The sequence below is a fragment of the Pseudorasbora parva genome, chromosome 14 (genome assembly GCF_024679245.1).
Source record: "Pseudorasbora parva isolate DD20220531a chromosome 14, ASM2467924v1, whole genome shotgun sequence".
In the NCBI taxonomy this organism is placed as follows: domain Eukaryota; kingdom Metazoa; phylum Chordata; class Actinopteri; order Cypriniformes; family Gobionidae; genus Pseudorasbora; species Pseudorasbora parva.
Window position 1 is genome coordinate 26,983,738 of NC_090185.1, and position 27,464 is coordinate 27,011,201.

The 27,464-nt window shown below is 38.2% G+C and overlaps 3 protein-coding genes across 4 annotated transcripts in view; all 3 read right to left on the reverse strand.

Annotated features, from left to right (window-relative positions):
• Positions 1 to 224: 224 nt before the first annotated feature.
• On the reverse strand, positions 225 to 8,600 carry LOC137040466 (vitellogenin-like). The gene is made up of 34 exons (XM_067416121.1): positions 8,534 to 8,600; positions 8,423 to 8,443; positions 8,160 to 8,311; positions 7,781 to 8,032; positions 7,535 to 7,696; positions 7,248 to 7,396; positions 6,917 to 7,067; positions 6,672 to 6,829; positions 6,433 to 6,598; positions 6,203 to 6,328; positions 5,890 to 6,108; positions 5,583 to 5,800; positions 5,388 to 5,485; positions 5,141 to 5,265; positions 4,953 to 5,054; positions 4,746 to 4,865; positions 4,448 to 4,634; positions 4,238 to 4,340; positions 3,964 to 4,149; positions 3,766 to 3,865; positions 3,476 to 3,680; positions 3,127 to 3,398; positions 2,980 to 3,024; positions 2,776 to 2,853; positions 2,470 to 2,676; positions 2,228 to 2,370; positions 2,001 to 2,139; positions 1,794 to 1,923; positions 1,503 to 1,686; positions 1,306 to 1,400; positions 1,135 to 1,229; positions 868 to 1,033; positions 632 to 793; positions 225 to 409 (listed from the first exon to the last, which is right to left on the reverse strand). Exons 1-34 carry the CDS (start codon positions 8,571 to 8,573, stop codon positions 306 to 308), a joined length of 4,860 nt encoding a protein of 1,619 aa, XP_067272222.1. The 5' UTR covers positions 8,574 to 8,600; the 3' UTR covers positions 225 to 305.
• Positions 8,601 to 12,806: 4,206 nt separating this feature from the next.
• The window catches only part of LOC137040470 (uncharacterized), a 66,425-nt gene continuing 51,767 nt past the window's right edge, over positions 12,807 to 27,464 (reverse strand). For both annotated transcript variants that reach the window (XM_067416127.1, XM_067416126.1), the window contains one exon: positions 12,807 to 13,108. In XM_067416127.1, the coding sequence (XP_067272228.1) occupies positions 12,923 to 13,108 (186 nt within the window). In that variant the 3' untranslated portion in view covers positions 12,807 to 12,922. The remainder of the gene's footprint in view (positions 13,109 to 27,464) is intronic.
• On the reverse strand, positions 13,281 to 27,441 carry LOC137040742 (sialoadhesin-like). The gene is made up of 4 exons (XM_067416516.1): positions 26,787 to 27,441; positions 26,415 to 26,624; positions 13,483 to 13,570; positions 13,281 to 13,290 (listed from the first exon to the last, which is right to left on the reverse strand). Exons 1-4 carry the CDS (start codon positions 27,052 to 27,054, stop codon positions 13,281 to 13,283), a joined length of 576 nt encoding a protein of 191 aa, XP_067272617.1. The 5' UTR covers positions 27,055 to 27,441.

A 27,464-nucleotide genomic window follows, 5' to 3' on the forward strand; every position in this document is an offset into this window, starting at 1 on the left:
TCATAGGCATTAGAAAAATTGCACATAATTGTATTGTGGTAATCAAATGTACTTGTTCAAAATAATTATTTAAACACTCTCATTTAATTTTAAACATTTTATATCATATCCTGTGGGAAATAATTTGAGTCTAATTCAAAATAAAATCAATAATAATAATAAAAACATATACACCAAAAAACACAATGAAAAATAGTCAGTAGACAAATTTTGAGAATGCTCATTCAGATTTATTGAAACTAAAACATTAATTTACAGGAGCTTCAAAAATGCTGTATTAGGTTCTATTGAGCCAAGAATTGGGTTTAAGCACACTGCTCAGTGCAGCGACAGGCCACATGAGCATCTGCAGTCTCTCTCAAGTCTACGGTCTTCTCATAGACTCCATCAAACTTGTTGAGGTTGGAGTCTGTAACACAGTATATAAAAATGTAAGTGACATTTAGAAACCAAAATGGTAAATTTTCAACTTTAAGACAATGTTATGTTAATCACTTTGTAGTTCATGGTCATATTATAAAAATGTCAGTGTTTGATTTTAAGATGTAAAATCTGCTTTCTCAAGCAAAATCATAGCAGAATTCCTGGATTGAGTCATATCTGTCTTAACATGTGTAATGCAGTCATTTACCAGTGGACAGGCAGTGGTATCCTATAGTGACAGGGATGGTTCTGATTGGTACACAGCCTGGCAGACAGCGCAGCACCGGCTCAACAGAGTAGCATTTAGATTCCTGTCCATTCAAAATCGCTTGCTTCTCCAACTTCACAGACTCAAGTTTCATGCGGCATTCTAATAGATGAAAAATATTAGTTAAAAAACATCTTTAAAACATAATAATGTTGTAATACTCAGACAAATCTTACGGCTGGTATCACGGCAGCTCTCAGCAGAAAGCACCCATGAGTGAGCAAAGCTGACTGAGCTCTTGGTCAGGTATCCACTGGGTGTAGTGTACTCCTGCCTGATCTCTCCATCAGCCTTTCCACAGAGTCCACAGGTCTTTCCCTTCATCCAGTCCGTAACTTGAATCTATAAATGAAAATGTATGTCAGGAGTTAATCAAATTCTGGATGATGTGTTTTTGTTGCAGAAATACAGTAAATGATAAATACTCATTAACTTGCAGTCACCTTCCAGTTACCCTTGGCAAAATAGACTTCCTGAAGCCCGTGACTTGGAGCATAAAGTGACAAACCATCAGCATTCTTCCTGATTTGGATGGAGCCTAAACCAAAAATGCGTTTTAATTTATATTAGCTAAACATGTTATGTGAATTGAGTCAAAGGTGGTCCTAACCTACCTGAGGGATGCTGATAGGGAAGACTGCTGATGGGAACTTCCCTTTCATTGACTTTAACTTTTGCATCGGTGCCCAAAGAATAGAAGTCTACATCACTGTTAAAGACAGGTGATCAACTCAGTGCAGTGTAGTAAAGTTATAATCACAGTAAATGAAACTGCAGATTAAATGGATAGTTCACAATAAAGTGAACTTACATGTCAGCAAGTTTAACAATGATGCGGTTTTCTTCAGACTGTTCATCCTTCTTCAACAGAACAACAAATTTCAGCTCAGGTGTGCAATCCTGGGCCAAGACTTGGTGGCAGGAAATGGGCATTTCATTCTTGTACTTCCTGTTGTTAAAGGTGGTGATTGTGTCCTCTGTCATGCTGCACTGAGCTAAAAATAAAATAAAATAAATCAAGCAACTGTGTGGTTTCTGATTATATTGAATGCAAATGTATTATGATAAGGTAATTCATGTAAGTCATGCAACTGATTTGTACCTGTGGTGTAATCATAGATGTAGTTCTGGACTCTGAACTCAATGTCCTGATCAATTTCAATAGAAAGGGTTCCGTCTGGATTGATAGGAACAGTGATGGGGAGAGGAATATCCATCCTTGACAGTGTCATCTAGAGCATCAGAAAATAGTAAGAGTAGTTGCGATTGTGCTACTTGAGTCATAGTTTAAATATTTCTGGCCACTCACCTCTGGAGCCCTAGCAATGATATTCAGGGACCTCTGAGTTGGCAAGGCCACAGTCAGGTCAATCTCTTTCTCACTGTTCGTAGCTCTTTCAAACCTGAATCCCGCCCGCGGAGCTGCCCTAGTGATGTGCTTAGACAGTCTATTTGAAAAGTGATACATAAGGAAAAGTATTCAAAACATAACATTTCAGTGATTACCACAAAACCATTCATGCTCATTGTATTTACTTTTTGGCATATGTGATGGCAATAACTGGAAGCCTTTCAAATTCACACTCTAGACGGACAGCAGGGAGTTCTCCAAGGATTCCAGCCTCAGCTTTTGTAATGACTGCATATTGTTGACACTCTGCACCCCAAGCAACCTTGGTCTGAGGACGAACATGTACAATTCAGACCATCAAAACATCAAGGATAGACTTGAACAATTGTGACTTTATGGGGAATTTCAGCTTCAGCTCTGATCTTACAGTGACTTTGTGCTTGCTCAGCAGGACACCATCAGCACACAACTTCCAGTTGTCATTCTCAGCAATGGAAGAAACAATGAGCTGCACTCTTGAAGTTGGCTTGTCAAAGAAAGCAGCGAGCTGGTAGCCCAATAACTTGTGGTCAGCTCTAACAATTTGGGCAATAGCAGCAAAAACAGGTGGAACTGCATTCCCAAGATATTTACCCTGAAAGAATGAACAAGCATGTAAGCAATTCATTTAAGAAGTGTGGAATTCCTTCATAGGTTTTGTTGTAAACAAATCAAATAACAGAAATTGGTTCACCTGTTTCTGGATTTGCTCAAAGCTAGATGCAGAGCTTCCACTGCTTTTTGCCTTTGAGTCTCCATGGTGTGTCATAAACTGCAAGCAAACTTTTTGTTTAGTTCTTACTGTACTGGAAGATACTCAATCTTTCTGAATAGATATATACAACAATGTAATAAATCTTTGTAAAGTAATGAGTAAAAAGCATTGCTTAAGAATTACCTGATCTTTGTGGAATTTCTTGAAGGGCTCCATGTGATTTGTATTCTGAAAACCCATAAGAAAAAAATGAGAATTGATAAAAAAAATGAGACCTTGATTTTAGAAATGTTGGCTACCAAGCCATCAGACAAGATCCCACATCCTCACCTCAGTAACACGAGAGCTGGAAGAGCTTGAACTGCTGCTGATGATGCGGCTGCTACTGCTTCTGCTGCTGCTGCTGCTGCTGTTGCTGCTGCTTTCAGAAGAGACGCGCCTATTTTTATCTTCAGTCTCCAGGATTTCCCTCAGTTTCAACAGGAATGCCTTTCCTTCTGTAGTCTCCTCATCAATGAGCTTGATTTGCTTAAGGAGCCTCTCAGCAGCTCTAGGACCAACTTGGACTTCAAGCTCCAGTCTTTCAACTGCAGGACCTTCAGCTACAGCCAAAAGGACAATTATTGATTTGTCTGAAAATATTTGAGTTTAATCAATGTATTCTTCTCTGAAATAATACCTCTTGTCAGTGCTGCACGGGCTGAGTGCTGTCCAATAATGTTGTAGAGAGGAGTATTTCTGATAAAAGCAGCATTGTGAGATTGCACCTCAATGCACCCCTTGATTTCAATGTATGGGACCGCAAGACAGAGGGTCTTGTTAAATGAATCAGCAGATTTAACAGAAGCCTCAGCTGACATGTCAGGATCAACGATCTCTGAAGACTGAAACAGAAAATCAACAAGTACTGCCAAAAGTCTTGCCACTTTGACTTTGAAGCATATTTAAAAATATTCATGTGTCGCTTACCGATGACTGGGGGTTTTGCAGGGACAACTCGGGTACTAAGGGAACAATCCTCTCAGCACTGGGATCTTCAATGTTTCTGACCACAGCAACAGTCTCAAAGCTGTTGGAACAAGAAAATGTTGGAGGAAACTATTGTTAATTTTTTGGGGAAATTCATTCAACATTTTTGCTACACTGACAAGAGTAAGATTTAATTACCTCATTGCAGCAATGTGTTCAGGAAGCTCAACGGGCAGAACCTCCACCTTGTAGTTGCCCTTGAGAATGTCAGCTCTTGCAGCCATTTTTCCAGGGGCAATTATACGCATTTCTTGTTTTGCCATAACAGCAGCTTGGATCAAAGCAGTGTTCACTCCCATCACAGCAAATTTCTGAAACGCAATACTGAAACAAGAATAAGGGAGGTTATATTTTTAAAGATGTTGTTTTATATGTTACTTCTTAGCTATAAAATGTGTTTTTAAAAGTGTACCTTGGTCTAGCGTCAGCTTGGAGTTGAACATCAGTGTTCTTGAGCTGCTCAAGAGTCATAGTCTCAATTGCCTCTGGGAGAGGAGGTGTAATGGTGACCTGAACTAGAATGATGAACAGAACAACATCAAACTTTGAAGTGACACCCTAATATCCAAGGAAAGAACACAAAAACTACAACAAAAAGAAACTACAAAAGAAAGACATGTACCATTGACACTTGCAGCAGCAACAGCAGAAGAGTACACACTGAGTTCCATGGGCAGACCAACTGCTGTTGGCAAGATACGACGCACTTCAGCTACAAGCAGGGGTTTGGCACGCTGCCAGACAATTCCTTCCTGCAAAGCTTTAAGAGCCCCTTTCAACAGTTCACGTGGTTTGGGTCCAGAGGCAAGCTGGGGATGTTTATGAAAAGACTAAATAAATCTAATACATATTGCTGAAATACCTCAAGTAATAATTCAAATGAGAATTATGATATAAAAAAAACAAGATCCATGAACTACCTGCATTGCTTCTTCAATGATGGTCCTGTCAATTTTGGCAAAGGCCAATTCCTGTCCAAACACTTTTACATAGGCTGAAGCCAATGGCTGATTGGTTGGCAGAGACTTCCAGTTTATGAGCTGAAATTGTAAATAACAGATATCATGTTTTTTTTTATTAATCATGTCTTTAATTGAATAGCATACAATAAAATACAAATAACTTACTGCTCTCAGTGTGCGCTTGATCTTTGTGATGCGGTCAACACTTTCATCTGCTGCAGGGGATTTCAGAAGAGCCTCCTGTATTCCTTCAGTTCTCACACCGATCTGTTTGAAAGGATCAGCTGAGTGAAGACTGAAAGTATTTTACAACCATGAATCAATTTAAAATCAAAGAGTATTGATTGTCCCACCTCAAGAACATCAGCAGCAGCTCCAGCCAGGTAAGCACGTGCTTTAGCTACAACAGCTCTGGGCAGAATGGTGGCGGCATCATTGATCATGTAGGCACTACCAGCAGCTCCAATCATAAGAGGAGCTGCACAGGGACAGAGGTAAGAATACATTTAATAGGTAACATGGTATTTTATTATATTTATATATTGTTTTATATTTATATTTATTATTATTATATTATTAGTATTAGTTTGCAATACTTACTATGATAGAAGTCCAGCTGAAGGGCTCTGCTGTAACGGAAGCTAAGCCTGTCTAGCTTGCGGCTCATGAGCTTGATGGCAACATTAGCTGCACCCGCACTGAAATGAACAACCAGGTTTACCTCTGGCTTGTGCTCAAATTATATGACAAAGTGAAATATATATATATATATATATATATAAAAAATATTCTTACACAGATGCCATATCAGGTGCAGTGATTCTGGTCAAGGACTTGATGTGGGAATAGGCAAAGCTTGCAACCTGCATGTTAGTCTCTGTCTTCAAAGCACCAGCAAGACTGGAGATGAGAGCCACTGAGGGCTTGGCTTCAAACAGCACAATACAAGCAACCATACGCACTTCAGGGTGAAGAGCCCTGTCCAAAACAAGCTGCAGGGCCAGTGGCTGAACCTGAGGCAGGGAACAAGATTAGTATATTTTTGGAAGAATATATGCATAAACATCTTTTAGAGTACCTTCTTACAATGTCTGACTCTTACCAGTTTGGGCTCTTTCTTGGCAATGTTCCTCAGGGCCAAGATGGCATCAACCTGGACTCTAAGAGGCAGAGAGGTAGCTGCAGTTTTTAGTAAAGGAAGTAGTTTCATGATGGGTTTAAGACTAGCAGGGTGGCCAGCATTGCCTAGAACTTTCAGAGCCAAAGTGATTTCAGGAATGTCATTCTTGGAAAAAGCTTCTGCTGCAATCTCATGGATAGGCTGAGGAGTTTAAGGCACATACAGTTAGAGAAATATTAAAGATATTAAATATTAAAGTCCCTGACAGAAGTTTTGAAGGGCTTAAGGTTTTTACCCTGAGGAGCTCAGCAGGGCAAGTGGGAACTGCTACGCAGTGTTTGGCAATCATGGAACCGTATCCAAGCATGATGACTTCACGCAGAGCTGGGATTGTGGCAATTTTTTCGTGCACAGCCAAACTCTGTCCAGCAAAATATAGATGATTTCATAATACAGATTAAATTATTACTTTAATTTATGTACTTTTTGAAGAACAGCACTTTCAGTATAGTACGATGTACCCACAGCTGTCAACTGGATGGTGTCCAAATCAGCAGTGACCATTTGCAGAGCAACCACAAGAGCCTCAATGAACTCAGGAATGGTAAGTTCACCAGCCAGGAACTTCTCCTTGATGAATTTTACAATGACTGATGTGCCAACAGCAGGGAGAGAATCCAAAAGCCAGCGCCTGACCGATTCATTGTATTAGTATTTTTAATGTTTAACTATATTGCTGCTAACACTTAAAAAAAAAATTGTACCTGTGAACTGGTTTGTCCTTGAACTGAGACCAGATAGCCTCAATATTCTCAACGGTGGCAACACGCAGAAGCTGTACGAGCTCAACAAACTTAAGTGGAGCATCATCATGGACCACGGCCACATTGTTTTCAACCACGTGCTGTAGGACCTCGATAATCTAGAAAGAGTAAAGACAATGCTCCATTAACATCATAGAACAAGGGTTTTGACTGGGAGGTTGTTTATTGTTGGTAAAGAATTATACCTGGGCTTGAGCATCACTGATCTTCAAGAGTTGAATTGGGGTCTGAAGAATTTCAGTTGCAAACTCATACTGCAGGGATCCACGGGCCAAGTAATCAGCTTTGATTGGAACAATAGGGGTCTTCTGAATCTCTTCAAATGCCAAGGTTTGTCTAACAAAAAACAAAACAAAACAAACAACAAATTATATACATATATATATATATATATATATATATATATATATATATATATATATATATATATATATATATATATATATATCCTCACTTTTTGAAAAAAAAAGTGTTAGTTTATATTTTGAGAGAAATCTCAAAGAGGATCCATCATACTTTGCTTCCATCTGGGCAGCCCCATGGATCTCATTGAAGGGTGAAAACTGATGTACTTCCTCAACTGTTGCTTCAGCGATCAATACACCGGATTCAGCTGGTTTCATGATATAGTTGTAAGATGCAGTTTCAATCAGACTCTTGACTCTCTGTTGATAGACAGATAAGTGTTCTTTTTTCACTTAAGAGATTGTTTTATTTATACACATGAGTGCAAGGCAAGTTGTTAACATTTTTGGTCCATTTTCTAAGAAGAGAAGAACTACATATTTAGATTTTTTCAATACCTTTGTGCATTTAGCACACTTCTCAGTGTATGCCAAGCCGATGTCCTTTATGATTCTCTCATGGCAGTGGCTCAGATCCTTAGATTTCATGACAATAATGTGGTTGTCCTTTGGATCCTCATTGATGACATAGTGGGTCCTGCACACTCCCTGAACTCCAGCCTTGAAGAACAAGTAAAACAATATATATATATATTGCAGAACTTAAAATAGTTTTAAAGAAGCGTACTAGGATCCCTATTTCACCTCTTGCAGTTCATAGATGTTCTGGTTCTTCTTGAGGTTGAGCTGAAGGATGTTGAGGATTCCTCTGTGCAGGTTCAGTACAGTAGTGGAGACTCCTGCAGGGGCGAATACCTTTCCAACCACACCATTAGCATACTCAAACTTGATGGGAATCTGAAGCTGAGCAGCCAGAGCTGAGGTGAGCTTAGTGGCAGGAACAAATGGATCCTTGGGCCAAATGCCAGCATACTCGTGGAGTAGAGGATCCACGAGCTGTAAGGGAAAATTTGAACTTTAAATGGAGGAGTTGTTGTTTTCAACAGCCTGTGCTTGCTCAGACGTTTTTTTTTTCTCTCAGTTTTGAAAACCTACAATGTTTACGGTCCTTAATGGTCATTACCTTCATCAGAAAGGTGTTTTCTGTCACGGCACTGAGGTGAACCTTGCTGCTGACTTTTATACCTGCTCTAGCCAGACCTTCTTGAGGAAGACCACCCAACAGCAGAGCCTCATACTTGTACACATAGGTCTCATCAAGGGCAAACTCAGGAACTGAAACATAATTTTACACACAGACACACACACAAACACATATATATGTATATATTAGTATGTTGTACAATTAATTTGTCGCTTAAAAGAAAATTAAATCATAACACTTACCAAGGTTAGTCCGTTGACTCGCTAAAAGGAACAATAAAAGACAATGAGACAAAACTCTAAAAATGACAATTTTGCATCTAATAAAACTTTCATAACAATGAGTTTTCTTACCCACAAAGGCTAGAGTCAAGGCAAGCACAACAGCTCTCATGGCTGGTGGTTTGTGAAGATTGAAGAAAAGAACAGCCTTTTATAGTTTTTATTTTTGCTAACCAAATATTAATTCTAAAATAATGATTAACACATGTTAACAAATGCTTTGGCTGGTTGGAGGTTTGATAAGTAGATATCAATTGGAGTTAGGTTACCCTGGCCTCTCATGTCATTCACAAACCAAAGTTCAACTCTGAAATATATATTTAATCATTTAATTTAATGAAAGATTATTTAGAATACTTACATTTTTTTCTGTACATTATTTATTTATTTATTTTTTAGAATACTTTCACTTTTACTTAAATATAACAATACCCGATCCAGATATTTTGGTTTTATCTTATAGATGAATTTTGTGGATGAATAATTGACGATCACTTATAGTAAATAAAATACGATAGGTAGTAGTTATATTTTTAAGGTAGATAAATTATCATTTTAACATGATGCTTGCACTCATGTATGTAACTTTTTGAACATTGTTCAATAAACTTAAGTTTAGTTATACACACGTTAAAGGAAAATGTAAATAGATATTTTTAGAATAGGTGAAAGAGCAATGTCATGTCATTTGCATCATGCAATTTTGACCAAATCAAGATCACAAAGTCATGGTTTCTAATACTGATAAACATTCAAATTACATATGGTTTTCATCTAATATTTATGTATATGGCAATATATAATAAGAGTTCACGAAACATCAAAAGCATATGGAACTTCTGTAGACATGATATGATGTTCATTGTATCTCAAATATGGGATAGATGCAGTGAAAGCTATATGGGTAAAATTATTTGGGTAAAATTGGGTAAAAGTATTGTTAGTTCATAATATCAACTAACGTTAAAGTACACAATTATGTGTATGACAATAGACTTATGTCTGGTATTGTTACTTCAAAAGACATCAACATTTTTACTAAACACCATGTTTATTCAAATTAAGGGGAAATGTACATATTTATGTCAAACTAGCAACTGAGATACATTTCAGAGCTTGAGCTATGTATTTTTTATTTTTTTATTTTTTTTTATTGCTTTTAAAAAAGGCCATGTGGGCATCTGAAGTTTCTCTCTGATTTCTTATTGATGCTGCTAAGATTTGCAGAAAGTTTGATTTTAGATCTGAAAAAAAAAAAGGATCAAATGAAAAATACTGACACAAATCAGTAAAATATTGTATGAAAATTCAGTGGATAAAGGTCTTACTAGAAAGCAGGCAGTAGTATCAAAGAGAGATATGACAAGTCCTGATTGGCAGACAGCCAGGCAGACAACGCAACACAGGCCCAACAGAGTAGAATTTGGATTCTTGCCTATCTAACCTCTGCTTATCTAGTTCCACTGTCCCATGCGACACTCTAGGAAAGATAACATACAATAAAATCATTTTAATGGAGAGCATTGCTGTCACAGAATAAGCAGTGACACTTATAGACAGCATCATGACAGCTCTCAGCCAGAAGCACCCATGAGTGAGCATAGCTGACTGAGCTCTTGGTCAGATATCCACTGGGTGAGCAATACTGTCTTTCCACGGAGTCCACAGGTCACCAGCAGCCATATCACCTTGTAGCCCAAGACTGGTTTCCCACTGAAGCTAAGCAGGGCTGAGCCTGGTCAGTACCTGGATGGAAGACCAACTGGGAAAACCAGGTAGCTGCTGGTAGAGGTGTTAGTGAGGCCAGCAGGGGGTGCTCACCCTGTGGTCTGTGTGGGTCCTAACACCCCAATATAGTGATGGGGACACTATACTGACAAAGAGCACCGTCTTTCAGATAAGACGTTAAACCGAGGTCCTGACTCTCTGTGGTCCTTAAAAATCCCAGGATGTCCTTCGGAAAAAGAGTAGGGGTGTAACCCCGGCATCCTCGGCCACATTTGCCCATTGGCCTCTGTCCTTCATGGCCTCCTAATCATCCCCCTCTCCTGATTGGCTTCATCACTCGGTCTCCTCTCCACCAATCAGCTGGTGTGTGGTGAGCGTTCTGGCGCAATATGGCTGCCGTCGCATCATCCAGGTGGATGCTGCACATTGGTGGTGGTTGAGGAGATTCCCCCCTTCAATGTAAAGCGCTTTGAGTACCTTGAAAAGCGCTATATAAATCGAACGCATTATTATTTATTTATTATTATTAGGTCTGTCCCTTCATCCAGTCCGCAACATAAATCTGCTAAATCAACTAAATAATAATAATAACCATCTTTCTGGTACGGTATAAAAACCATTACGTCTATGGAGAGTCCCCACAAATTTAACGAACCAGACGTGTGTGTGTGTGTGTGTGTGTGTGTGTGTGTGTGTGAGTGTGTGTGTGTGTGTTTACTTTTGGTGATATTGTACATTCACACATTATTTGTCTGATTGAATGTTAGGGTTAATGTGTGTGCGTGTATTTATTTTTGGTGTTTTTGCCTTTATTGCAATAATATAGGGTACATTGGGGGAAACAAACCCATAATGTTTTATTCCCCAAAATAACAACTAGAAAAAAAAAATCAAGATGATATCTTTTTGTTGTTTCTATGGACTACATTGAGCAGAGTGATGTCTCAAAAAAGCCTCAGGGCGATCCATCAACTTACTAGCCCCCGAGGGCATTTCTTCAGGGAGAACGCAGCCCATTTCTAGAGCGACCAGCCGCTCCACCCCGACCTCGGAAAGAACCGCCGGACACGCAGGACATTTGAACTCGGAACACACGCACACACGCGAGAAGCCAAAACTAAAGCAAGTATTCTTATTTCTAAAATCCAAACTGCTGTTAAAAGGGTTGTGTTGTTTTCCCGTTGGGACAAGTTAACTCCGTGAGGGCTGTGTTTGATGAACTGAAGTGAAGCTGTTTCTCATCCCTACCTCTCTATCTCTCTCTATCTCTCTTTATCTCTCTAATTTTAGTCTATTCATTATTCTCGTGCATGTACCATATTCTTTCGTTTACTATCTATATTTCTACTCTCTTGATGCATATTTAGTGTGTACTTTCTGTGTGAATCGTAGTGTTATTTTTAGTCTGTGTTTATTAAACCTCCAAAAGACATTTAATGAGTTGAATCTGTTATTCTGCCACATACACGAAGTCAATGAAACTTACGATCTAACGTTACCTAACTGCTTATGCTACTATTTTAGTAAAGTAACTTGTACGACCATTTGAAATATTGACTTTGTCCTGATCAGTAAAGTTAATGTTTCTTATGCGCTTGTAAAGCAGTAATCCCTTATTGAGAATTGATTTGAAAAGTCTATAACTAATTTGCAGGACAAACTTAGTAGGATAATTTCAAGCAATTCCGTAAAGGGTTACTTGTATTTAATTAAACATTTTTCCCTATCTGAAAATTTTAATACGTAATGAACGACTAGCAAATTATATTCATAAATTCATGAATATTGAACATTAAATCCCTTTTGAGTTAATTATTCCCCGAGACATTAAACTCACATAGTCGTTTTTGTTACGTGATATCATTTACATTGAGAAAATTAATTGTTTTAAAGTGTGTTGTTTTGCAGAACATCACAAATATATATGAAAAGAGCAAGGCCTGTAGTTCGGGAGTACTTGTTACTGTATTTAAGGAAAACAATTATATTCTCAGAATATTTTTTTTCTAAACCTAGTCTGTGGGGTAAAATTCCCCCAGCCACTTGGGGTAAAGCACCCCCTAGATTCCCACTATCATAATTACTGTAGTTATGTTGCACTGTAAAATGTAAGATCCATGGTAGGCACATTCAAATGCAGACTCAAAACAGTTATTTAGCTGTGCATTTACTGAATGAGCACTGTCACTCACTGTACATCCAACTGATTGCAAATTATCTATGAATCATCTTTTCAATCTTTTTATAACTGCTTCAGTTTACCTTCGTTCTTATCTATCTATCTATCTATCTATCTATCTATCTATCTATCTATCTATCTATCTATCTATCTATCTATCTATCTATCTATCTATCTATCTATCTATCTATCTATCTATCTATCTATCTATCTATCTATCTATCTATCAATCAATCAAAGGGAACGTCCCCTTCAGGAGCCCGTCTTGGACTGAGTTTGCTATCTTCCAAACTCGGGTGCGCACCCGCAAAAAGAAAACCTTACATGAAGCCGAACTGACTGTATATTATCCCACATAGTACATAGCTACTTTCCAAGAAAATATGACGTAAAATATATTGATTTGAGCTGCAATTATTTTATTTTGGGATTGAAGGAGTGCAGCGTGATACAAAGTGTAGAAAATCGGTTGCTGAGGTGGAGACAACAGTTAATTATGCAATTTATTTCCTAAATGCAATAAAATAATTGGCTCACTAGAGGGCAACAGTGTGTTATCTGAACTTGACAGTGGAATAGTGGACATCCTCTGTTTCTGTGGTGTCTGTTTCACATAATTCTGTAGGGATTGAAGATGCATCTTTTGCTTTAAAACTAATGCTGGAATATTGAATGTCTTGATCTGCATCTGCTTTCTGTGTGAGGTCAGAGGACGCAGTGTTATCCTGCACAGTGTCATACTGGTGGAGAAACACAATAAGTAAATAAGAGAAGTTCACTTTTCAAATCAATGTGTGTAAAATTAGATTTAGTGTGAGCCATTCTCACCAGCACTTCCTCCTTTTCAACCATGCTGTGGGTTTTAGACAAGGAACACTTTCTACTCCTTAAAGAAACACAACCATTTAGTGTTCAGTGGGGTCTACACGTAATACAAATTATGTTAACAGATTATATTTATATATTATAAAATTGCATAAAATAATTGCACAATTTGAGTCAATTTTCTTTTGTTGAAATATTGCAGAATCTTAATTTTTTTAAATAAATGTTTCATACTTTTCTGTTTTAGGTTTTTCAAAATCTTTTTCAATTTAAAACTAAATTTACTGACCTGTACCACAGGACTCCTATGAGTGTAAGAGTCAAAAACACACACAATCCTACTGCAGTGTTTCGTAGTGCTGTGCTCTCCTCTCCGTCTGTACACAGAAATGTATTCTGTCATAATTTAATAGATATATTGCACTCAGAATGCAGCAATAACTTCACACTAAAGTACGAGGCGCCACGTAGGATTTAAATCAGACGTCGCTTATCAATACATACATAACACATGTGCATATACACCTATACATTACTTGCATATATGTACAGTCTTGTTCAAAAAAATAGCAGTACAATGTGACTAACCAGAATAATCCAGGTTTTTAGTATATTTTTTATTGCTACGTGGCAAACAAGTTACCAGTAGGTTCAGTAGATTGTCAGAAAACAAACAAGACCCAGCATTCATGATATGCACGCTCTTAAGGCTGTGCAATTGGGCAATTAGTTGAATTAGTTGAAAGGGGTGTGTTCAAAAAAATAGCAGTGTCTACCTTTGACTGTACAAACTCAAAACTATTTTGTACAAACATTTTTTTTTCTTTTCTGGGATTTAGCAATCCTGTGAATCACTAAACTAATATTTAGTTGTATGACCACAGTTTTTTAAAACTGCTTGACATCTGTGTGGCATGGAGTCAACCAACTTGTGGCACCTCTCAGCTGTTATTCCACTCCATGATTCTTTAACAACATTCCACAATTCATTCACATTTCTTGGTTTTGCTTCAGAAACAGCATTTTTGATATCACCCAACAAGTTCTCAATTGGATTAAGGTCTGGAGATTGGGCTGGCCACTCCATAACATTAATTTTGTTGGTTTGGAACCAAGACTTTGCCCGTTTACTAGTGTGTTTTGGGTCATTGTCTTGTTGAAACAACCGTTTCAAGGGCATGTCCTCTTCAGCATAGGGCAACATGACCTCTTCAAGTATTTTAACATATGCAAACTGATCCATGATCCCTGGTATGCGATAAATAGGCCCAACACCATAGTAGGAGAAACATGCCCATATCATGATGCTTGCACCTCCATGCTTCACTGTTCTTCACTGTGTACTGTGGCTTGAATTCAGAGTTTGGGGGTCGTCTCACAAACTGCCTGTGGCCCTTGGACCCAAAAAGAACAATTTTACTCTCATCAGTCCACAAAATGTTCCTCCATTTATCTTTAGGCCAGTTGATGTGTTCTTTGGCAAATTGTAACCTCTTCTGCACATGCCTTTTTTTTAACAGAGGGACTTTGCGGGGGATTCTTGAAAATAGATTAGCTTCACACAGACGTCTTCTAACTGTCACAGTACTTACAGGTAACTCCAGACTGTCTTTGATCATCCTGGAGGTGATCATTGGCTGAGCCTTTGCCATTCTGGTTATTCTTCTATCCATTTTGATGGTTGTCTTCCGTTTTCTTCCACGTCTCTCTGGTTTTGCTCTCCATTTTAAGGCATTGGAGATCATTTTAGCTGAACAGCCTATCATTTTTTGCACCTCTTTATAGGTTTTCCCCTCTCTAATCAACTTTTTAATCAAAGTACGCTGTTCTTCTGAACAATGTCTTGAACGACCCATTTTCCTCAGCTTTCAAATGCATGTTCAACAAGTGTTGGCTTCATCCTTAAATAGGGGCCACCTGATTCACACCTGTTTCTTCACAAAATTGATGACCTCAGTGATTGAATGCCACACTGCTATTTTTTTGAACACACCCCTTTCAACTAATTCAACTAATTGCCCAATTGCACAGCCTTAAGAGCGTGCATATCATGAATGCTGGGTCTCATTTGTTTTCTGAGAATCTACTGAACCTACTGGTAACTTGTTTGCCACGTAGCAATAAAAAATATACTAAAAACCTTGATTATTCTGGTTAGTCACATTGTACTGCTATTATTTTGAACAAGACTGTACATATAAACTACTAACACGCATAGACCTATAAATACTCGCATATACATATGAACTTCCATGCATATACACCTAAACACACGCACATACATATACACTCACTGCACGCAGACACACCTATACTCACTCGCACATAAATATAACCTTTAATGCATAAACCCATAAACTTCGATGCATATACACCTATAAAGAGTCACACATACATATAAACTCGATGCACGCATACACATCCATAAAACATCCATAAAGATTATTAACAGAGTTTATTGCAACTACATTTAATCGCGTTTTCATCAAACAGCCAGACTAATAAATGGCTTGACACAACCCGTACCAGGGAAGAGCGTAGACAGAGCTTTCACATTCGCGTACAGAGAAATACAAATTTATCGTAATAAATATTAATTTACGCAGCATCTGCTCCCACAACTACTCCTAGCTATGTATTTGGCACACCGCTGTTTTATTTAGCTGACCAACTCTAAAAATCTCTGCTGGAGCGACGCGACTCACTGGACAGTGCGGAGAGAATGTATCGGACATTTCATCTGGGTCTATAGGCATCTCATTAAACAACCAGATTAATAAATGGCACAACACATTTATTATTTATTCTGACTATGCTTTTTTGTGTGGTGGAATTTGATTCTCATAATACATTTTAACAAATTTATCAATCAATCAATCAATCAACTTTATTTATATAGCGCTTTTACAATCACGATTGTGTCAAAGCAGCTTCACAGTGTCAAACAGGATAATATTGCAACAAAATTAGATTTGGCTGTACAGTCGTACTGGAGAAAACAGTGATGTTATCAGCTTATTTTAGTTTATCATATAGGGACAATGTTGGCAGATCAGTATTATAGTTTATAGAATTAAAAACCTTATTAATACATTTTATTTGTATATTTAGTTGAATGACTTTGATCATAATTTTAGTGTCCCAACTGAGCAAGCCAAGCCAAAGGCAACAGTAGCAAGGAAACAAAGCTCCATCAGGGCATGATCGAGAAAAATAAACCTTGGGAGAAACCAGACTCAGTCTGGGTGCCAGTTTTCCTCTGGCCTATTAACACCGTGTATGATTATTATTCAGGCAACCTTACAGGTCAGAAATCATATTAGATCGGAATATTCAAAATTTCAGGGTATCACGCAACAGACGGGTTTATTTAGGATGGTGTATCGATTAAACAAGAGTATGAATACATGAAAGATCGGAATTTTTGTGCCGGAGACGGGTTTTTTGAGCATGACGTGCCTGTGAGGCAAATTCAGAGGAGACACCAATTGACACCAGGATGCATTGGTCATGTCCAGGCGCAGGTCCACCATCCGATCCGGACACGGCCCGGATCCGGGATAAACAGAGAGACTAACATTAGCGTAGAGGCCACTCTTTTTATGACGTAAGGAGTACCTCAGGTGTTATTGGAAGTGTTCCCGGTTCCGGCCGACCTAGTTAATGCAACCTAACAATCAGTCAATTGATATGAATAATGAAAGTTAAAAATTTTCTATGTGTATGCCATTGTAAAGAAATGCGTTTTTAGTCTAGATTTAAACAGACAGAGTGTGTCTGCTTCCAAAACAATACTAGGAAGACTATTCCAGAGTTTAGGTGCTAGGAAAAGGATTGACCGCCTGCAGTTGATTTAGATATTCTAGGTATTATCAACTGGCCAGAGTTTTGAGACCGCAATAGACGTGATGGAGTACAATGTGTTAAGAGCTTGCTTAAGTACTGGGGAGCTAAACCATCTAGTGCTTTGTAAGTAATAAGCAAGATTTTAAAATGTATGCAATTTTTAATAGGAAGCCAGTGCAGTGTTTACAGAACTGGACTTATGTGATTATACTTCCTGGTTCTAGTAAGAACTCGAGCTGCTGCGTTTTGGACCAGCTGGAGTTTGTTTATTAAGCGAGCAGGGCAACCACCCAGTAGAGCATTACAATAATCTAACCTTGAGCTAATGAACGCATGTACTAACTGTTCAGCATTTTGCATTGAAAGCATGTGCCGTAATTTAGATATATTTTTAAGATGGTAGAATGCAGTTTTACAGATGCTAGAAACATGGCTTTCAAATGAAAGATTGGTATCAAAGAGCACACCCAGGTTCCTCACTGACGACGAGGGCTTGGCAGAGCAGTTATCAAGTGTTAGACAATATTCTAGGTTACTACTTTTGGAGCTTTTCTGTCCAATAATTAAAAATTCAGTTTTATCTGAATTAAGTTGCAGGAAATTACTATTCATCCAATTTTTTATATCAGCTATGCATTCCGTTAATCTTGTGAATTGGTAAATTTCATCCGGGCGTGAAGGAATATAGGGCTGAGTACCGTCAGCATAACAATGAAAACTAACGCCATGCTTCCTAATGATATCTCCCAGTGGTAAACACAGAAACTGGCGAACGGCAGTCTTTCGAATCAGCTTTGACCGTGACTCTGGAAGACTTGGAGTTAAACGTTTTGCTGACCGGATACGACGAATGTTTAATCTATCAACAAGCTCTGTTTCACATTCGTTGCTCTGGTTGGTTGTAGCGCTATCCTATCTCGTGCAGAGGGAGTTTGAAAGACAACCGTTTATCCTGCTCCTCGGATTGAGCTGTCAATGGTGAGTTTCCAGACCAAACATCTTGATGTGGGTCTGGCTTGTCAGGCTAATCGAATGCAGCTCTAAGATCGAGTAATACTAATAGAGAGATACAATCACGATCAGATGATAGGAGTAAATAATTTGTAACTCTAATGAGAGCAGTCTCAGTACTATGATACAGTCTAATCCTGACTAGAAATCCTCACATATACCATTTTATTCTAAAAAGGAACATAATTGTGAAGACACAGCCTTTTCTAGTATTTTTGATAGAAACGGTAGTTTCGAGATTGGCCTGTAATTGACTAATTATTGTGTGTTTAAATCTATTTATTAGGGAATCCAACAGTTTGACAATCATTGTACATAGCTTTTATGATTCCACATTATAAACATGAGAAAGAAACAAACAAAAATAAAAATACAATAACTAAAAGGAAAAACAACAACAAAGCAATCCCTATTCCACCCACCCCACCCTAGGGACTTCACATCAATGGGACAGTCAGTGCTACAATTACTCAAGCTATGCTATCAAGGTAATGGAGAAGGGGAAACCAAATTTTATCAAATTGATCCAGCTTGTTTATCAAAGAAAAACGAATTCTTTCCAGATGTAATAACCTTACCATTTCATCCAACAACAATTTAACAGTAGGGACTTCCAAAACGTTAGTATTAGTTTCTTTGCAGCAATAAGCCCATAGGACAACAACTGTTTTTGAGATTTTTGAAAAGAAGTAAGGTTATTTGAGATTCCAAATAACACCACAAGTGGATCAGGCTCTAATTCAACCTGCAACATTTCTGACAGCCTTTGAAAAATATTAGTCCAGAATGGGGTTAACTTGGAGCAAAGAGCATAACTATGCAGGAGAGTGGCTTCCTCTGTCTGACACTTATCACATATTGGGGAAACACTTGAAAAATCTATTCAGCCTGGTTTTAGAATAATGGAGTCGATGAATAATCTTAAATTGAATAAGACAGTGGCGAGAGTTAACGGAGCATTTATGAATATTCTCTAATGCATTAGCCCAAAGCTCGTCATTGATCTCACTTCCTACTTCCTTCTCCCACTGTGATCTTATACCCTGCGTAGAAGGTGAAGTAGTGGATAGTAGAGAGTTATACAGTAGAGAAATCAAGTGACTAACCCCAGTTCCAAGTCTTAAGAGCTCATCAAACTTTGCAGAAGAAGCCTCATTAAGACAAGGCAAATGCTTACTTACATAATCCCTGAGTTGTAAATAACGAAAGAAATTGTTTTTATGCAAACCGTATTGTGCCTGCAGCTGACTAAAGGAGGCAAAAGAACCGTCAATAAATAGATCACCAATAGTTTGAATACCTAAGTCTCTCCACTTTATGAAAGCAGAATCCATAGTAGAAGGAGTAAATGAGGGGTTCCCTCCAATTGGTAAGAGGAAAGATAAGGACTTTATAACAAATTTTGATTTAATCTGCTTCCAAATACGAATAGTACTATGGATTATACAATTATTATTATAGGCCAATTTAGCTATTTTTGTAGGCGACAAGATCACCGCCCCAATATCGTATGGGCTACATGCTTCTCATTCCATTTGGATCCAAGTAGAATTTGTAAAGTTGTGATCTAACCACATTATGATAGTATGAAGAGCACACAAATAATAATAAAGAGAGAAATTGGGGAGTGCCAACCCACCTTCCGCTTTGGATTTACAAAGGTGAGATTTGCTTATTCTATGGGCTTTATAATCCCACAAAAAAAGGGATAACGATTGAATCCAGCTGCTTGAAAAAAATCTTAGGTACAAATACTGGGATGTTTTGAAAAAGATAAAGAATTTGAGGTAGAAAAACCATTTTAATAATATTAACCCTTCCTATCAAGGAAATAGGGAGTGACCTCCAAAACTGAATATTATTTTTCAATTTCGACATTAGGGGGGGGAAGTTAGCTTTAAATATTGCTTGAAAATCCTTCGTAACCTCAATTCCTAAATAAGTAAATTTATGATGTGTTATTTTAAAAGGAAAGTTTAGTGCAACAGAAAGGTCTTGTACCTTTATAGGCATTAACTCGCTCTTAGACCAATTTATCCTGTACCCTGAGAAAGTACCAAAATGAGAAATAATTTCTAAGATTCTTGCAATAGTAATCTGAGGTTTAGTAATATATAACAGGATATCATCCGCATATAATGAAATTTTACTTACAGGGTTCTTTGTGTTATATCCATGAATATTGGGATCGGACCGAATCGCATGTGCTAAGGGCTCAAGTGCCAAAGCAAAGAGCAAGGGAGATAAAGAGCAACCTTGTCTTGAACCCCTATGTAGTTGAAACGTTGAAGAGAGCATTTTATTAGTAAGAATTCTTGCACATGGCTTGCAATAAAGAATTTTTATCCACTTTTCAAAACTATCACCAATATCGAATTTTCTCAAAACTGCAAACAGGTAAGGCCACTCTAGTTGGTCGAAAGCCTTCTCTGCGTCAAGAGAGACAATAACAAGATCATCTGTATGTGTGTTGTGGGAGTAGATTATATTAAAAAGACGTCAAAGATTGGAGAAGGAGTGCCTATTTGGAATGAAACCTGTCTGATCAGGGTGAATAAGTTTACCAATTATAGATCTAAGCCTGATGGATAAAACTTTGGCCAAAATTTTTTGGTCACATGTCAAAAGTGAAATTGGCCTATAGCTACCTACTTCTTCTGAGTCTTTACCCTTTTTAAGTAATACTGTTATGGTAGCCTCATTTAAAGTAGGAGGCAAAATGCCCTCTGTATTCGCATGGGTATACATATTAAATAAATAAGGTGAAAGAAGATCAGTGAATTCTTTGTAAAATTCACTGGGGTACCCATCAGGGCCAGGGACCTTACCACACTTCATTGACACGATTGTATCTTAATTTCTGAGACTGATAGTTCAGCATTGAGGAAGTCACGATCATTCTGAGCTAGAGTAGGGAGGTCACAACTATCCAAGAAGTTTTTGACAGCCAGGTCATTGATTAAGGCCCTAGAGGAGTATAAATCCTCATAGAATTGTTTGAATCTGGTATTAATGTCCTTATGAGACCTTAATATATCACCGCTTTCTGACTTAACTTTACTTATAGTATGATCACTTTCCACTTTCCTAATTTGTCTAGCCAATAAGGTTTTTCACCAAATTCAAAAAAAAATTGTTGTGTAAATAAAAATCCCCTGGTTATGCGATCTGAAAGAATTTGATTGTATTTAAACCTTAATAAAATGATTTTCTTATAGATCTCCATGGATGGGAACACTGCATTTTCTTTATCCAATCTATTAATTTGTTGTTCCAGATCTGCCAATTCAGCCCTTTTTCTTTTCTTTCTCGCAGCCTGAAAAGAAATAATACACCCCCTAATATAAGCTTTCATGGTTTCCCACAGTATTGAGGGGGACGTTTCGGGAAGGTCATTCATCTCAAAGAAAAAAGAAATTTGTTTTCTTATACAATTACAAAACTGTGGTTCCTTTAAAAGCTGTGGGCCTAATTTCCATATCCTGTCACAATGGGGCAAGTTAGCTAGATTTAAAGAGAATGAAAGCGGAGCATGATCTGAAATCACTATATCATGATACGCAACTTTACTAGCAAGTGGCACCAATTTAGCATCAGCCAAAAAAATAATCAATTCTAGTATACATTATGAACATTGGAATGGAAAGAGTATGCTCTGTCTTGAGGGTTAAAAATTCTCCAAATATCAAACAAATTAGAATTCTTACAATACTCTTTTAAAAAAATGCTGGAATTAGAAGGCGGTGCTCTACGGGATGACGATCTATCCAGATATGGATCCAAAACTAAATTCAAGTCACCTGCAATGAGTAAATTTTTTTGCGAAATGTCAGGAATCTGAGCGAGAACATGTTTAAAAAATGAAGGTGAGTCTGAGTTAGGACCATAAATATTAACCAATGTTATGGGTAATGAATATAAATCTCCAATAACTATTAAATACCTTCCCTCCTTATCTGCAATAGTTGTCCTATGGGTGAATGGAGTGCCCTTCCTGAAGAGTATGGCCACCCCTATTGATCTAACTGCACATGTAGAGTGATAGGTTTGACCGATCCATCTACCTCTTAGCTTGATGTATTCATTTTTATTTAGGTGTGTTTCTTGGAGAAAAATTATGTCACTAGATAACACATTTAGATGAGCCAAAACCTTGCCCCTTTTAACTGGGTGATTTAACCATTTAACGTTCCAAGTGACCACAGTAAATTGTCTCCCCTTATGCTGCGTTAAATTATCCTGCATGGCATAGACTTATTCAGTATGATTAAAAACCCCATCAGTGCGAAATGTGTAGTCAAATCTTGAGTATACTTGTCCCTAAACAACCCTCCCTTTAACAAACTCTTGCCTATACTACAAGAAAGCTTCGGAGTAAGGCGCGACCCCAATAAGGAAGTTACAAAATACAAAAACAAACGTGGAACAGCAATAACAAGAAACCAAGAAATAGACATTCACTATGCTAACTTCCCTCACTAAACACTTCTAATAAAAGAAGTATAGAACAGCCCTGCAAAAGGCAAATATTGTGAACTAAAAAAAATATGTAAAAATAACTTTAGACCAAATTTAGAACTATGAAAGAAAAAAATATATAATAATGATACTAATAAGAAAATACTTCAATGAGTAACCCTAACTTATTTGCTAAAAAAAAATAGCCAGAAAATGGATTCAATAGTGATGAACATAATTAAAGACAATCCGTAAACTTAAACATTAGACCTCTCTGACGTTTTTCATTACCCAGCGCGGTATTTATCAACAGCTACCGGTCCTCAGCATCCTTCCGGCCCGTACCAAAGTGAAGCTCTGCAAACTCTTCAGCTTTCCTCGCGTCCGTGAAAACTGTCTCTGTGCCATTAAAAGTCACTCTCAACTTCGCTGGAAATAATGTCCCATACCGTACCCATGGCTTATCCCGAAGCATTCCTCTGGCTCTGTTGAACGCAGCTCTGCGCTTTGCCACATCAGAAGTGAAATCCGGGAAAACACGAATCTTCTGACCATCATAAGTAAGATCCTTTCATTCAGCTGCTTTTTTGAGGACTGTTGTCACATCTCGAAAATAGTGAAGTCGCACAATAAGTGATCGGGGCGGTTCGGTGTCATCCGGGTGCCTTCCCAGAGCCCTATGGGCTCGATCCACTAGCGGACAGTCTTCTAGTGACAGCGCGCCTTTCAAAAGTTCTGAAACAAACGCATTGATGTCTTTGCCCCTCTCCGATCCTTCTTTTAGCCCGGATATCTGCACATTTTGTCGTCTAGATCATCCCTCTAAATCCGTGCACTTGTCTGTGAGAAGATTAACTTCAGCACCTAAACGTTTCACCTCCGATTGAAGCTTGGATATGGCATCCGGAGAGTGAGTTGCTGAGCGTTCTAGGTCGGCAAGAGTAGAACTGTGTTGCACAGTCGTACTCTGCAAGGCCAAAATAGCGACTTGAGTTTCAGATTTGAGAGCAGAAATTTCACCTCTGATAGTTGTGGCCATCTCTTCAATACGAGTGTCAATCGTCTGGCAAATTTCCACCTTAGTGGCTCGTAGATCGTAACAAAGCGAATTAATAGCTTCCAGAACTGTGATATCTGCCGACCGTTGCGAAGTTTCTTCCGGCGGAACATCATCGTCAGGGGAGGCCGGTGCGATAGGGCCTACCTCATTTTGCTTTTTGCTTTTTGAAGATTGTGTCTTCGAGCTCGCTTTCATCTTGTAAGCAAAGAGTGTAACCAAGACTTGAGCTAATACAACTTGCAAGAAACAACTTATTATGCTGAAAATATTGTTACAGATGTCAATTTATTAAATTTTTTGCGGGAGCTGCAGGGGAAAGCGACCTACCGACCCATAGCTCACTAGCCCCCCCCCCCCCCCCCATTCTTTAGGATCACGTTTAATTATAGCCAACTTAGAAGTTTTTGGTACATATCCTAATGTCAAGGATGAATTAATAATTAATAAGCAGAGGATCTATGACCTCTGGAAGCATCTCTTTTAGTAGCCTCGTCGGTATAGTGTCAAGCATACATGTTGTTGATTTTGATGATTTAACAAGTTTAGCCAATTCTTCTCCTCCTATAGCAGTGAATGACTGTAATTTTTCCTCAGTGACACTACAATGCTCTGTCTGAAGTGATATGGTAGTAGACAGCTGCATGGTTATAATTTTATTCCTAATATTATCAATCTTACTAGTAAAGAAGTTCATAAAGTCATCACTGCTGTGCTGTTTACAAACGTCAGAAGCTGAAGCTTTATTTTTTGATAATTTAGCCACTGTATCAAATAAATACCTAGGGTTGTGTTTGTTTTCTTCTAAAAGAGTTGAGAAATAAGCAGATCTGGCAGTTTTTTAAGGCCTTTCGGTATGCAATCATGCTCGCTTTCCACAAATTGCGAAAAACCTCCAGTTTTGTTTTCTTCCAGCTGTGCTCCATTTTTCTGGCTGCTGTTTTAAGGGCCCGAGTGTGCTGGTTGTACCATGGCGTTGGATTATTAGCTTTAATATTCTTTAAGCGCCAGGGAGCAACTATGTCTAAAATGCTAGTAAAGAGAGAGTCAATAGTTTCTGTTTGCTTATCAAGTTCCTCTTGGCTATCTGAAATGCTGAGGAGATGGAACTGATGAGGAAGATTATGTACAAAGCAATCTTTAGTCGCAGCGGTTATAGTCCTGCCAAATTTGAAGCGAGGGGATGGCTTTGCAGCTTTAGGTAAATTAAGCATACATAATAATGATAATGATCATATCATAATGATAATGGTAATGATCTGAGATGTTATCGCTCTGCTGCAGAATTTCAACAGTATCAACATTTATTCCATGTAACGTTATTAGATCTAAAGTATGATTACGGCGATGAGTGGGTCCTGATGTGTTGTCTAACTCCAATAAAGTTTAGAATGTCTCTAAATGCCAATACTAATGCGTCTTTTTCATTGTCAACATGGATATAAAAATCACCAACAATTAGTACTTTATCTGCAGCCAGTACTAACTCTGATAGAAAACCAGCAAATTCTTTGATAAAGTCTGTATTGTGCCCTGGTGGCCTGTATACAATAGCCAACCCAAATGTCAAACGGGATTTATCATTTACACTACAGAACATTACATAAGGTCTATGCGTGTTAGTAGTTTATATGTATATGCAAGTTATTCACAAGTGAGTATGCATTCATTACTAACATAATTTGTATTGGTATGAATTTTATATTAGTGTGCATGTGTATTTCATATATGTATTTTGGACATCCAAAAGTATACATGTATATGCAAGTAATTTATAGGTGTATAAACACAAGTGTGTTATGTATGTATTGATAAGCAAAGTTTGATATAAATCCTACTGCCTTATACAGTGCCTTACGAAAGTATTCGGCCCCTTGAACTTTGCAACCTTTTGTCACATTTCAGGCTTCAAACATAATGATATGAAATTGTAATTTTTTGTGAAGAATCAAAAACAAGTGAGACACAGTCATGAAGTGGAACGAAATGTATTGGATATTTCAAACTTTTTTAACAAATCAAAAACTGAAAAATTGGGCATGCAAAATTATTCGGCCCCTTTACTTTCAGTGCAGAAAACTCTCTCCAGAAGTTCAGTGAGGATCTCTGAATGATCCAGTGTTGACCTAAATGACTAATGATGATAACTAGAATCCACCTGTGTGTAATCAAGTCTCCGTATAAATGAACCTGCACTGTGATAGTCTCAGAGGTCCGTTTAAAGCGCAGAGAGCATCATGAAGAACAAGGAACACACCAGGCAGGTCCGAGATACTGTTGTGGAGAAGTTTAAAGCCGGATTTGGATACAAAAAGATTTCCCAAGCTTTAAACATCCCAAGGAGTACTGTGCAAGCAATATTATTGAAATGGAAGGAGTATCAGACCACTGCAAATCTACAAAGACCTGGCCGTCCCTCTAAACTTTCAGCTCATACAAGCATACAAGGAGAAGACTGATCAGAGATGCTCAGCCAAGAGGCCCATGATCCTCCTTCTGCAAGGAGGAATGGGCAAACATTTCAGTCTCTCGATGTGCAAAACGGATAGACACACCAAGCGACTTACAGCTGTAATCACAGCAAAAGTTGGTGCTACAAAGTATTAACTTAAGGGGGCCGAATAATTTTGCACGCCCAATTTTTCAGTTTTTGATTTGTTAAAAAAGTTTGAAATTTCGTTCCACTTCATGATTAAGTCCCATTTGTTGTTGATTTTTCACAAAAAATGACAGTTTCTTATCATTACGTTTGAAGCCTGAAATGTGGCAAAAGGTTGCAAAGTTCAAGGGGGCCGAATACTTTCGCAAGGCACTGTACTAAAGTACATGTATCATGAGAGATGTGTTACCTCCTACAGCACAGGAATACTCTTGAAGCTCTTCATTGCTGACTGAGTCCAGGTATAGCTTGTTGTCTTTAGTGAATCCATCCGTTACCTGCTGTCCGTTCTTGTACCAGATGTAAGTATGTTTGTCGCTCAGAGTGCATTTAGTTGAGCAGCTTAATATCACTTCCTGTCGCTCTGATATAATGTTTGGGCTGCTTATCACCATCAGATCTGAAAAACAGAATTAAAGCTCTTCAAACTGGACTAACACTGATTTTGACTGACATGGAAAACAAAAACTTCATAAAATGGAGTAGAAGTCTTGATAACAGAAAATTGTCCGTGACTCTTCTCATTAAAATCTTATCAAATTCATCTGATCAGTTACAGTACCTGTGACAGTAAGAATGACTCCAGGTGATCCAGAGTATTTTCCTTCTGTTCTGTCAGTGATGATCATGAACTGATATTCTCCAGAGTCGCTGCTCTTGAGCTCTTTGATTCTCAGTGTGTTCCCCACATTCTCCACACGACCAGCAAACTGATCCTCCTCACGCAGATCCTTGAGGTCACCGGGCTGAACGTAATGCCAGAATGTTTTATTTACAGTATAACCAGAGGGATGTGTGTATGTGCAGGAAATGTCTACTGTTGAGCCCATCAAAGCACAGACTCTTCTAGAGGTGTAAGTCACATCCCAGCAGTGATCATTAGAAATGCCTGAAAGAGTCACAGATTAACATGTAAAACACACACTTACTCTAAAACATGTTTAAATATACACACGGATGAGTAAACAGAACCACATTGTGTGTATTATTTGACACTCACACACAGAAGAGGAACGATGTCTAAGGTATCTATCAATAAAACACGAATATCTGCCAGCATCTGTGCTGGGTGACACAAATATGTCACGAGACGCTGTATATCTGTAATACTGTCCATCCTTCATCCAGTAATACCAAACTCCAGAGGTGCAGGAAGAATCACAGGTCAGTTTTACTCTCTGATCTCTCGGGTCTGTAGTTTCAGGATTCATTCTGACTCGCAGGTCTGAATTGAAGTAAA